General features: G+C 47.0%; 1 protein-coding gene across 1 annotated transcript in view; it reads left to right on the forward strand.

Annotated features, from left to right (window-relative positions):
• Positions 1 to 2,641: 2,641 nt before the first annotated feature.
• Positions 2,642 to 14,128, forward strand: part of MB (myoglobin) — a 12,984-nt gene continuing 1,497 nt past the window's right edge. Inside the window, exons 1-2 of the mRNA XM_006890162.1 lie at positions 2,642 to 2,763; positions 12,997 to 13,219. Coding sequence (XP_006890224.1) covers positions 2,669 to 2,763; positions 12,997 to 13,219 — 318 coding nt within the window. The 5' untranslated portion in view covers positions 2,642 to 2,668. The remainder of the gene's footprint in view (positions 2,764 to 12,996; positions 13,220 to 14,128) is intronic.

Raw genomic sequence — 14,128 nt, forward strand, 5'->3', positions numbered from 1 at the left:
GGTGCTGCCGAATCAGCTCCAATTCAGAGCAACCCTATGCACTAAGACCAGAGTCTGCCTAATCTCACTCATTGACAAGACTCCTCAAGCCCAAACACTCCAACCTGAATGGAACCCAACTTGATAGCAATTTGTTCTGAGTAGCAAAATCAAAAGGTGCAAACTCGCTTGGCATTTCTTAAGCTGAAGGAACTAAAGAACAAGTTCAAGCCTCGAGTTGCAATACTTAGAATGCTATGGGCAGAAGATTGAAGAACCCAGGAAAACATCAAAAGATATTGGAAGAAGTACACAGAATACCAAAAAGAATTGGCTGGTACAGAAGAATTTCATGAAACAATATATGATCAAGAGACAATGGTGGTGAAGGAGGAAGTTTGAGCTGCTCTGAAGGAATTGGCAAAAACAAGGCCTTAGGAATCGATGGAATATCTATTGACATATTTCAACATACAGATGCTGCCCTGGACACACTCATCAGGTTATGCCAAGATACCTGGAGGACAACTACCTGGCTAACATACTGGAAGAGGTCCATATTATTCCCATTCTAAAAAAAAGGTGACACGACAGAGTGTGGAAATTTAAAAATATCACATGTGAGCAAGATTCTGCTGAAGATTTAAAAAAAAAAAAACAACTGGAAGAGTAGAACATCAGCAGAGACCTGCCAGATGTGCCGGTTTAGAAGAGGCTGTGGGACTCAGGACGTCAGAGCCAATGTTAGATGGATCTTGACTGAAAGCAGAGAGTACCAGAGGAATGCCTATCTGTGTTTCAGTGACTATGCAAAGGCATTTGACTCTGTGGATCACAATAATTTGTGGCTAACCTTGAGAAGAATGGGAATCCCAGAACAATTAATTGTGCTCATGCAAAACCTATACTTGGACCTGGAAGAAGTAGTCAGAACAGAGCAGGGAAACACTGCATGGTTCAGAATCAGCAAAGGTGTGTGAGTCAAGGGTGCGTCATATCTTTATACTTCTTTAATCTATATGCAGAATAGGTCATTCGCGAGGCTGGAGTTTATGAGGAGGAATGTGGTATCAGGATTGGCAGAAGACTCATCAACAACTTGCGTTATGCAGATGACTCAAACCTTGTTTATTGAAACTGAGGAAGACAGGAGACATTTGATGCAGAAGGTCAAGAAGTGTAGTCTTCAATATGAAATGAAGCTCAACATCAAGAAAACAAAGATTCTCACCATTGGGCCAACTGGCAAATTTATGATAGATGAAAAGAGATTGAGATTGTTAACAACTTCAGTTTGCTTGGTTCCACAGTCAGCACTCCTGGTACAAGCAGTCAGAGAGTTAAAAAATGAACTGCATTGGTTAAGTCTGCTGCCAGGGACCTCTCTAGAGTGCTAAAGAGCAATGATGTCATTCTAGAGACTAGGGTGCACCTGATATAGGCCATAGTCCTCACAATTACTTGCCATGCATCAGAGAGCTGGGAAGTGACTAAGGATAATAGAAGAAGAATCGTGGTGCTGGAGAAGAGAGTTGAACATATCGTGAACTGCCAAGAGAACAAACAGGTCAGACCTAGAGAGGGTGAAACCAAGCTGTTCCTTGGAGGCAATGATTTTGAAGCTCCATTTCACATACTTCGAGCATGTTGCCAGGAGGGACTAGTCCTTGGAGAAGGACATCATGGTTGGAAGGGTGGAGGGACAATGTAGGAGTGGAAGAGCCTGGATGAGATGAATTGACTCAGTGACTGGAGAAATGTGAATAGGTCTGTCAGAGACGATGAGATCGACTCAGAATAGGGCAGCGTTCACAGCTAACGTACATAGGGGTCGCTATGAGTCACAGCCAACAGCATATAACAACAACACAACAACAAATGGGAGAATGTTTGTTTATACCATTGAGTCGAAACCAACTCATAGCTGACCCTCCAGTGGGTTTTCAGAAGCAGTAAATTGCATGGGAGGAGAGTGTCCATCCTTCTCCCGCAGAGCAGCTGGCGGATTTGAACTGCATGCCCTTGGTTTGGCAGCACTAATTATGTCTTGGGGGAATAGATTAAGCACAACCTTGAAGAGGGAGAGCTTTGAGCAAGGTGGTGGGCCGGGCATTCTCTGGGGGGTGTGGAGAAGCCTGGCCCCCAGTACGAAATCTTGGGAGCTCCTTGGCTGTTGGCAGAAGCTATCCTGGCCCTTTGCTCTCTCTTGGGCTGTGTGAGGGGCATCTGGCAGGTGAGAGAGGAGACTTCGAAGGGTCAGACGGCCCCTGGGTCCAGCCAAGGCACCTGCTGCCCAGGCTTAGAAACATGACAGGCCTCTGGGGAGGGTTGACGACAGGGAGGGTTGGGTTTCAGGCGGCTGGCATCGGCCTTGGCAGCTGCCCTTTCTGCCGACCCACGGCCCCAGCCATCTCCCCACTCCTCCCACAGTCCGCCCCTGCGGTGGCCTGAGTTGTCCTTCGTCCTCACAATGGCACGGGCCCCAAAATAGCTTCCATGTGAGCACTAGAGAAAGGAAGAGATTAGACCCCTGCGTGAGAGCGAGAAAGGCCGAGAGAGAGAACAAGAGCTGTCACGTGACCCGCATCAAGATGGCATAAAACCCCCTGGAGCCCCAGCTGTCGAGGCCAGGACGCCCGACTGATCTATCGGCTACACTTGCTCCTTTTTGTTCCCTTCAGGCCACACCATGGGGCTCAGCGATGGGGAATGGCAGTTGGTTTTGAACGTCTGGGGGAAGGTGGAGGCTGACATCACGGGCCACGGGCAGGAAGTCCTCATCAGGTAAAGAGAAGAGAGCCTGTGGTCCCCCCAGCCCAGTGGTGCTTGTCCACACGGTGGGACGTTTGCCCCAGGGTCGACCAGTCGGCCGCATTAGCTGATCCCGTCAAAGCCCCCACTTGGTTTTGCTTTGCCTTGAATCTTGGATTTTCGAGTCAGGGAAGAGAGGAAAGATCTACCACAGGCTTGAGTCGGCAGCTGGAGAAGCCTGAGGGCTAATCCTTGTTCCTAGAGCTCCCAGAGTAATCCTAGAATTACAGGTACTCAGCATTTTTGAGGTCTCAGCGATAGCTGGTCCAGGCACCTCGTTAACAGATGAGGCCAAGTAGGACAGGAGAGAAGAAGGCCATCCCGAGTGACAAGCCCATTGACGTCCCCAAGCTGTCAGGGTTAAGATATGACCCTCGAGGTGATACAGATCTAACTCTAATGCTCACCAGGCCACGGAGCAACTGTGTGGCCACTGGGAAGTTACACAGACTCTCTGGGCCTCACCGTCCTGTCCTGTACAGCAAAGTGGGTCTAAATGCCTTCCTCGTAGAAGGGGGAGAGATGAGCATTATGAACGTGTGTGTGCGCACGCATAGGACTTGTCACAATACCTGGCATTCAGGGAGTCCTAGACAATGCTGACAACTGTTACAGGTGAGCCCACACGAATGACTTCTCAAAAGATTATAAGTAGAGAAAAACAGGCTCCGGGTGGCCTTGAGAGTGTGTTGTATTTGAGAGCTAAGAACAGTATGGTCTCTAAGCTGTTACGGTAATTCTTTCCTCTCCACCTCCAACCCCTAAAAAGAAAGGGGGGGGGGAAAGAAGAAAACAGCTCTGTTTTGAAAGCAGAGATTGGCTGCTGACTTATAAATAGACCCTCGTTCTCCACTGCCTTCCACCCAAATGGTGGTAGATCATTCTCTCCCCCACCCACCACACCCCAGCTTTCTTCCCTCTCCGGGTCCACTCAGGCTAACAGTCTAGTAACTGTTTACTGTTCCTGGGAGGTTGTAGGCCCTGAGGTGGCCACAGATGAATGCATCGCCCTTGGTACTTTAACTCCAGACAAACAGCTCCTTGTTCAGGAGCCCGGGTGCTCATCCTGTCCACTCCCAGCTCCCAGCTGTCCCGGCAGAGCAGCCGGTCAGTCTCGGACTCAGTTATCTGAGGTTTGAGCCCCTCCAGACTGGTGCTGGAGACAGTTGAGGCAGGACCTTCAAGGTCCTGGCTGATGCTGGCTCATAGTCTTGGGGTGTCTCCTATGCCTTCCTGCTCTTGTCTCTGCCAGCTGGCTCCCAGGGCGCCATTGAGGTCTCCTTCCAGGAGCGATCACTTCCCATGTGATTTACTGCTTCTGGAAACCAACCCATTGAAAGGTCAGCTATGGGTTGGTTCCAACTTGACAACATACAACAGCAACACCACCACCACCAATCAGGAGACCCTGATTCCCTGAAAGGCCCTCTCCACATTGACACCAGCGCCTCATTTTCTGTGTGACCTTGGACAAGCCAGCTGTTCTCTCTGGGTCCCCCTTCCCTATTGGTCAAGTCAAGGACTGTCTGTGGTCTCTGAGCTCCCTCTGCTCTCCCATCCTGGGATTCTCTGAGCCCATGAGACACTTGGTTTTGGAGGGATGGCCGGGGATTGGCAGCTGAGGGGAAGGACAGAGTTTGTAGAGCAGGTGGGGAGTCTTTGAAGGTGATCTGGGGGTTGCCAGCCCTGAGGTAGTGACTTGGTGTCTTGAGGAGCCTTGAGGTATTGTGTCATGAAGGAAACATTTCCTCCTGTCGCAGGGTGGATCTACGCAGATGCCAGGGGGCCAGGTGCCAGAGAGGAGACATGATGCCCAAGACTTCTGGCCCCTGGAAGGCCCCCAAGTGCCCAGTGCCCTGTCACGTCTTAGCTGCAGGACATGTGGAGACTATGCCAGTGCTCTGCCCTCCATTGTGTGGGGTACAGAGAGGTGGAGGGAAGGAAGAGATTGCGAACTCCCAGGGCTGCAAAGGCCTCCATGGGGGCTGGACTCTGATTATGACATTGAACCTGGGTTTTCTTACTGACCTTGGGAAGGTCTTATCTCCAAATCCTCTGATTATAAGAGAGACACCATACCGATAACCCAGGCCTGTTGACAAAACACTGAGACCTTCACTGCAAATGTGTGATCACAGCATTCTGGGGCATGAAAGCTGGAGGGTCTGCTGGAGGTCCTGGCTCCAGAGGCTGACTACAGAGTGGGCCTGGGCTTCTCCCTCTCCTCTCCTGTTTCATTATTTCTGCTTCTTTCTGAGCAAAGGATTCTGAGGCCATGACAATTCTGAAAAGCTTTTTTCATGGGCAATACTCATGATACAAGGAGGAAACAGAATCTGAGTTTCTCAGCCAGTCAGTGACAGAGAGCTGCAGGCTCTGGATCCCAACAATGACAATCCTCAAACTCTTGATGCTACAGTGATGGTGATGATGGCAGTGGGGATGGAGCTTATGATATTGGTGGTGATTATGGTAGGATGATGACAGAGATGATGATAATGGAGGTAATAATGATGATGGAGGTGATGATGGTGGTCATGGTGATGGTGATGATATAGAGGAGGTGATAGTGGAGGTGATGATGGTGGTCATGGTGATGGTGATGATGATGCTGGTAGGAGGATAGTGAAGATGGTGATGATGATGGAGATGATGATTGTGGCCATGGTGATGGTGATGATATAAGGAGGTGATGATGGAGATGGTAATGATGATGATGGTGATGATAATGATGATAGAGATGATAATCATGGTCATGGTGATGGTGATGATACAGAGGAGATGATAATGATGAGGTCATGATGATGATGATGTTGGTGGGATGATGATAAAGTTGATGATGGAGATGACGATGATGATGGAGATGATGTTGGTGGCTATGGTGATGGTGATGATATGAAGGAGGTGATAACAGAGATGATGATGATGATGATGGAGATGAAAGTGGTCATGGAGATGGTGATGATACAGAGGAGATGATGATGATGGATGGTGGTCATGGTGATGGTGATGATGATGATGATGATAAAGTTGATGATGATGGAGATGATAATGATGATGGAGATGATGATTGTGGTCATGGTGATGGTGATATGGAAGAGGTGAAAGTGGAGATGGTGATGATAAAGATGATGATGATAATGATGAGAGATGATGATGGTGGTCATGGTGATGATGATATGGAGGAGATGATGATAATGGAGATGATGGTGGTGATGATGATGATGGTGGTGGTCATGGTGATAGAGATGATGGTGGTCATGGTGATGGTGATGATATGGAGGAGGTGATGATGGAGGTGATGATGGTGGTCATGGTGATGATGATATGAAGAAAATGATGATAATGGAGATGATGATGGTGGTCATGGTGATAGAGATGATGATGATGATGATGGTCATGGTGATGGTGATGATATGGAGGAGGTGATGACGGAGGTGATGATGGTGGTCATGGTGATGACGATATGAAGAAGATGATGATAATGGAGATGATGGTGGTGATGATGATGATGATGGTGGTGGTCATGGTGATGATATGAAGAGGAGATGATGATAAAGGAAATGAGGGTGGTGATGATGATGATGATTATGATGATGGAGCTGACAGTTTTTATAATGGCAGAGATAATTAAAATGATGCTGAGACAGAGGGGAAGGGCAGCAAACATTTGTATAGAATATTCTGGAAGCCAGACACGGTGCTGTGCTTCGAATGTGTTAACTCATAAACCCAACATTCTATGAGGCTGTTGCTGTTATGTACCACCAGGTCGGAACTGACTCATAGCTGACGACCCTCCAGTGAGTCTTCAGAGGCATTAAATCACACAGGAGGAGACTTTCCATCTTTCTCCCGTAGTGCCACTGATGGATTTGAACTGTGTGCCTTCAGGTTTTCAGGGCAGCCCCTTACCGCTAGGCCACCAGAGCTCCATCTAGGAGACAGATGGTATTATTAGCATCCACATTTAACAGAGAGTATAAGTAACCTGTTCAACACCACACAATGAAGTAAGGAAACCAACCAGGCAGAATTTAAAGCCAGCAGCTTGATTCTAGCACTCTCGCTATCAATTGCTGTGTACATTGCCCATGACCTTGCTGCGTGAGAGACAAACGCCCCTCTCTTCTCTGGTTCTTTGACAGAGAAGGGTTTTCATGGGTCTGAGGGAAGCCTCAGTCTTCCATGTGGATTTGCAGTTGGGCCTCAGTTCAGAGGCCCCCAGGACACGAGCTCCATGTCCTCTGACTTTTCTGGAGTCCTATCAGGTGAATAAGACAGGTCAGCAAGAGTGAAGATGAAAACCCAAGGGGTGTTTCTGACACAGTTGTGGAAGGTCTGGCCCTCCGCCCTCTGCCCTTTCCACAGAGTGGAAAAGGGGCCTTTGCTCCTTTTCTGGGTTGCTTTGGGAAGCAGGACTTCAGGGTTTGTCTTGTAAGCTCCCAGGTATAGAATATGAGGAGAAAGGAAACAAACATGTGTCATGTAAGACTCACAGGGGTACTAATTAGCCCAACTCTTCTGGGATGTTAAAAAAAGAAACTCAGGCTCCTCTCTGCCTGGTGCCTGAGCGTGGAAGATAGGTGACCCTGAGAAGTCAGTTGGACCAGTCCTTGGGTTTCTAGAGCCAGACTGAGACCAGAGAGGGTGAGCAGCTTTTTTCAATCTCACACACTGCACACGGGAGACAGAGCAGGAGGCAGGCCTGGCTTTTGTCATTCTCAGTCCCTTCGGTTCTCTGTCCTTTCCTCGGACATTGGAGGTGGGCATCTCAGGTCCTCAGTCCTCTGGCATCCGCACAATCTCCTCTTGGCAGCCTGGCCTCCAGCCTTCATCTGCAGTGCCAGGTCTCCCATCTGGCAGGCAGCAGATGAGGATCATTGTCGCCAGATAATAATAGTCAGGAGCTTGGGGACCCTTGGGCAAAAAGTGCCAGAGACAAGCTGTCAGTGACGCATGAGACTTTGCATGGGCCCTGCGGTGTGGCGGTGACACTGGGCATGGCTGTGGGCAGACCTGGCCATGCAGGGAGTGCTGCAGGGTGGAGGGTCCATGCTACATGGTACAGGCTTGAGAATATGTGTCCACATGGCCGTCTGCCTATGTGTGTGTATTTGTGTATATGGACATGTGCTTGGAGATATTAATGGGTCTCTGCGCGTGCACGCGCGTGTGTGTGTGTTTGAGCATGTGTGCATGCTTGTGCATAGGATGTGTGTTCATGAGATACTTCAGAGTATTACCTCTGCTCGTGTTTTTTGGTGTGTATACTTGTGCGAGTGTATATATGCATTTATGAGAACACATATGTGTGTGCAGTGGTGTTTGCACACATCCATGTGTGAATCAAGTGTGCAGACAAGTATCTGTGTTAGAAGAGCCAAATGTGAGAAGTCATCAGAAGTATGGATAGGAAATAGATTTCCTGGTAGAAATGCTGGCAAGTCAGTCTTTCCCTGTTTCATCGTCCACAGAATGGTACTTGCCTCATCAAATATTGCCGTTGAGCCTATTTCAGCACACGGTGACCTTGTGCGTTACAGAGCCGACCAGCTCCATAGGGCTGACTTAACCCTTTACCGAAGCAGACAGTCAGCCCTTCCTTCCATGGGGCTGCTTCTACCAAACAGGAGCTGCTGTTATTTTCTGCCAGCAAGTTGAATCCAGCTCATAGCGACTCACACCAGCCCATGTGCAGCAGAATGAAACACACCAGGCCCCACGCAGGTCTCATCATTACTGCTGTGTTGAACCTATTTCTGCAGCTGCTGTGTTGGTCCAGCTCTCTGAGGGTCTTCTTTCCCACTGACTGCTTTACTGAACACGATGTCCCTCTCCAGGGACTTGTCCCTGCTGGAACATGTCCCAAGTACCCAAGGCAAGCTTCGTCATGCTCACTTCTAAGGAGGCCACACTTTGTCCCAGTTATACTTGTTTGTTCTTTTGGCAGTCCCTTTTATATCGCTGTGGTGGCTCAGTGGCAGGAAGTCGCCCTGCCAGCACAAAAGCACGTGGTTCAAATCCACCAGCTGCTCCACGGGAGAAAGATGGGCAGTTTCCTCCCGTGTAATTTACTGCCTCTGAAAACCTTCTGGAAGGTCCACTACAGGTGGGTTCGGACTCAATGGTACATAACAATTCTTGGCCAACACTGCATTTCAAACACATCAGTTTATTCTTCAGTCTTCTTTGTTCATTGCCTAGCTTTCTCAAGGATATGAAGCCATTGAAGACTTCACAGCTTGGGTTAGATTAATCTTACTCCTGACTGACATCTTTGCTCTTTAATATTACAAGGTGGTCCTGACAGCAGATTTACTCAAAGAAAACACTTCTTTTTATTTCTTGACCATTGCTACAGTGTGTTGATTTTGGGTCCAAGTAAAATGAAATCCTTGACAACTTCTGTCTTGTCTCCGTTTATTGTCACGTTGCTAATCAGTCCAGTTGTGAGGGGTTTTGTTTTCTTGATGATAAAGTGTAATCCATACTGAAGACTGGAGTCTTCAATCTTCATCAGTTAGTGTTTCAAGCTCTCTTCATTTTTTAATGAATTTGCCACAAGTAACTTTGTGGCATCTACATATTGCAGTGTTGGACAAGTCTTCATCAATCTTGATGACACGTTCTTATTCATAAGGCCCAGCTTCTTGGATTGTTTGCTCAGCGTGCCAATTGAGTAAATACGGAGAAAAGATAGAACCCTGTTGGTTACCTCTCCTGATTTTTTCCCCTCATCTCTCACATTTGATTCCTTTCTTGATTATAAACCATACTGTATCCTTTGTTTTCCATTTAATGATTGTTCTTGGTCTATCTACAGGTTCTGCATGAATGCAAGTGGTATGGAATTTTCCTTTTAAGAAATGTTATCCCTAGGAGAGCTCTGGTGGCCTAGTGGTAAGGAGCTGCAACTACAATCCCAGAGGCGCACGCTTCGAATCCACCAGATGCTCTGCCGGGGAAGGAGGGACAATCTCCTCCTGTACCAGTCAGATCTGATTTGACGGTACACTCACACAAAAATAATAAAATAAAAAAAAGAAATGTTATCCCTAATTTGTTATAATCCACACAATTGAAGTATGTCCAAGGTGCATCTGATTCAAGCCATGGTCTTTCGGATCACTGGCTATGCATCTGAGAGCTGGACAACGAATAGGGATGACAGAAGAAGAATTGACACCTCTGAGCCATGGTGTTGGAGAAGAACACTGAACATCCCATGGACGTCCAAAAGGACAAACAAATATGTCTTGGAGAGGGTGCAGTTGGTTCCTCTTTGGAGGCAAGGACGATGAGGGTTCATCTCAAATACTTCTGACATGTTGCTTGGAGGGGCTATTCTTTGGAGAGGAGTATGATGATTGGAATGGCAGAGGGTCAGTCAAGGAAAGGAAGACCCTCAACTAGGTGGACTGATGCATTGACTGTTACAATGGACTCTAATGTGTCAGGAAGTGTGAGGATGGCACAGGATAGAACAGGGTTCAGATCTGTTGTTTATAGGGTCGCTATGAATCATACTCGACTCAACAGCACCTAACAACAACACAACTGAATGTCTTGGCAGAGTCAATAAAACTCTCTACTTTTTTGCACGACCCATCTGATACCACAATGATATCCCCTTCCATGTCCTCTAAATATGCTTTGAATTTTTGGCAGCTCCCCGTCAATATGCTGCTACAACATTTGCTTTTTGTTTTGTTTTGTTTTGTTTTGTTTTTTCTTATCTTCAGCAAGATATCTTCACTTGTGTGTGATATAAATGATATTGTTTGACTATTTCTTCTTCCCCTTGAACCACCTTTCTTTGAGAACGGCCACAGAGACACTGTCTTCTAGTCACCTGACCAGCTGTCCTCCAAATTTCTGGGTTTAGATGAGGGACCCTTTCCAGGACCGCATATACTTGTTGAAACATCTCAATTGGTATTCTGTCAATTTCTGGATTCTTGTTTTCTGCTAGTGCCTTCAAGGCAAGTTCTAAGTGTTCCTTCAACATTATTGGCTCTTGATTATATGCTCCCTCTCGAAAAGGCTGCCATTCTTCCAGTTCTCTTTGGTACCATGATGCTGGGTTTTCCTGCTATCTGCTATGAATGCTTCCTGCATCCTTCCACGTTGTGCTCAAGGATCTCTTCAGTATTGCAGCTTAAGGCTTACATTTTTCTTCCCCTTCCTCCATTCTATCACCTGGAGCAATGCCAAGCATGTTCCTCTCTTCTGCTTTTCTAACACTGAGACTTTGAACATTTCATGGACGACCCTTTTCATGTAACATCCTCCTGCTTCATCATTTCTTCTCTTTGCTCTCCTCCCATATCCATCCGGGTTCTTCCTCTTTCTCCTGTCTTTGTGATGGCTCTCTGCATTCCTCATGTGTGACGTTCTTGGTAATATGCTTGGTATTGGCCTGCGACTCCTGTGGGTGGCGCTGTTGAGTGGGGTTAAACCGCCAGACCTCAGGTGAGTGGTTCCAGTAGAAACTGCTCCATGCAGGTATCTGCCTACCTCACACTCGACTCAGAAAACTCACTGTTGTCAAGGTGATTTCCATCTGCTTTCCAAGGCTGTTAATTCTTCCCCCCCTCCCATTTTTTTATTAATGATTTTTTAAATTATATATATATATATATATATATATATATAATTTTTACAGCATATTATTTCCATTTAACTTTCCCCCATTAATTCATTGTTGCACATTTTCCTTGCAGCCCACCACTCACCCCAGTTCATTTCTCTCTTTGAAAAAAAATTATTTCATTGTTATACAGTCCCCTCAAGCCCACAGTCCACTTTACTATGTATTTCTTTTCCTGTAATCTTATCATGAAAATAATACCCAATACTATATTCCTTTTAAACAGTCCTCTCCCTCATCTGTTTCAATGCAGTATACATTATTTTTTTAATGAAAGTTTATAGAGACTTTGGATTTACATTCATTCATTGTTTCACATTTTCCTCCCTGCACACCCCTTCCCCCAGTTGGTTTTTCTCTTTGAAAAGTAAAAAGAAAACAATATTATTATTATTGTTGTTATTATTATTATTATCATCATCATCATTATTATACAGTCCCTCCAAGTCCTCTCCCCCATGAAACTCTCATTCTGAACTTTTGTCATGACAATAATACCTAATCATATATTCCTTTCAAACAGTTCTCTCCCTCAATGCAGTATACATTAGTTATAACCTCTTTTCTTAGATTCCCCCTAACCTCTATGTCAGTCCTGTTTTACAACAGTGACACCATGCAGTATTTGTCCTTTTGTGACTGAGATATTTCACTCAGCATAATATCCTCCAGGATCACCCATTTTGTATAATATCTCATGAGTTCCTTGTTTTTCAATGCTCTGTGATATTCCACTGTGTGAATATACCACAACTTTTCTATCCATTTTTTTGTTGATGGGCACTTGGGTTGTTTCCAACTCTTTGCTATTGTGAACAAAGCCGCGGTAAACATGGGTGTGCAGAGGCTGTTAATTCTTATGGGAAGAGACTGTTCGTCTTTCTCCTGTGGAATAGTTGATGGATTTGAACTGCCAGGAAAATATTTTGGTTAGCAGCCTAGTTTGGGAGGGACTGACTATGATACCAGAGCTCCTTATAAACTGCCTCATGTAGTTGTTTCTGTTGTATCCCCTAGAGTCAGAATTGACCCATAGCTGACTCTCTGGTGGGTTTTCATAGGCAGTTAATCACACTGGGAGGAGATTGCCCATCCTTCTCCCACAGAGCGGCTGATGGCCTTAAACCACGTGCTTCCAGGATTGCAGCAGTGCTCCTTGCCACTATGCCAGAAGTGCTCCAAGCTACCTCACACGGCTTATTAAGTTAAAGGGGGGAGGAGGAGAAGTGGAAGAAGGAGAAAATAGCAAATATTTCTGTAAACCCCTCACTGGCTGGCACTCAGCATATGCTGTCTCATTTAATCCTCTCATCTGTCTGTGATGTATCCCCCATTCCTTAGATGAGGAGGTGGAGACAGAGAGATGAAGTTAATTGCCCAAGGTCACCCAGTTGGGAAGCAGGGCCACTTGGACTTGAACTCAATCTCAGCTGCTTTCAGGCCTATCATGCTCCCCAGCCTCAACCTTTAAACCCGTGCTATACTCCCACCTCTATCTCTAGCTAGGCCCACTGTACACTCCAGCCTCTACCTCCAGCCTCTTGTACCCACAGGCTCTTTAAGGGGCATCCCGAGACCCTGGAGAAGTTCGACAAGTTCAAGCACCTCAAGACGGAGGATGAGATGAAGGCTTCCGATGACCTGAAGAAGCATGGCACCACCGTGCTCACCGCCCTGGGGGGCATTCTCAAGAAGAAGGGGCAGCATGAGGCGGAGCTGCAGCCCCTCGCCCAGTCCCACGCCACCAAACACAAGATCCCCGTCAAGTACCTGGAGGTAGGAGGAGACGCGCGGAGGCAGAGGATAGGGGATGAGGTTCACCCTCAATGCCACTAACCTGGTAGATGACCTTGACTTTGTCACTTCCTGGGTGTCCTAGTTTTCTCCGCTGTATAATGGGGTGGCCATCTGCTTTCCCTTCCTCTTGGGATCACTGAGGGTAAACACATCCCTTCCACAAATAAAATTAGGGTAGTGTTACCGAGGGATGGTGAGAGGAACGCTGGGCTCACAATGCCTTCTCTCTGTGGGTGGAGGCTGTTATCATTGAGCCAATGGACAAGGGAGGAAATTGAGGCACATGGAGGTGGAATCACTTGATCACGGTCCCAGAGGGAGCAGACAGCAGAGCCAGGATGCTAACCCAGGTCTCCATCACTCCTGAACCCCATAACCTAGGGTCTGTGTGACCTAGAGTGCGGGATCCTTAAGACAAAAAATGTAGTGATTCTTATGAGATGGGCTCTCCTGGCTCTGGACCCTGTACATGTAAAGAGCCCTAGGTGAGGAACTGAGGAGACCTGGACTCATCTGAGCTTAAGAGTTTCCCTCTGGGATTGCTAGGGGAGGGCGTGGAGAGCCATCGTTGTATTTCTTCTTCCCCTTCCATCAACACCTTGCTGTTGTTATGTGCCGTTGAGTTGCCTGCGACTCATAGTGACTCCATGTACAAGAGCCCTAAATGCCGTTCTATCCTGTGCCAACCTCACCGTCTCAAACACATTCATTCCCACCATTCCACTCACAGAATCGATCCATCTCATCAAAGGTCTTCCTCTCCTGGGCTGCGCCTCCACTCTCCCAAACATGATGTCCCTCTCCAAGGACCAGTCCCTCCCTGCAACATGCCCAAAATATGTCAGACGAAGCTTCAGAATCCTTGACTCCAAGGAGCATTCTGGCTTC

The sequence above is a fragment of the Elephantulus edwardii genome, unplaced genomic scaffold, assembly GCF_000299155.1.
Source record: "Elephantulus edwardii isolate Elephantulus edwardi_28Jun2011 unplaced genomic scaffold, EleEdw1.0 scaffold00086, whole genome shotgun sequence".
In the NCBI taxonomy this organism is placed as follows: Eukaryota; Metazoa; Chordata; class Mammalia; order Macroscelidea; family Macroscelididae; genus Elephantulus; species Elephantulus edwardii.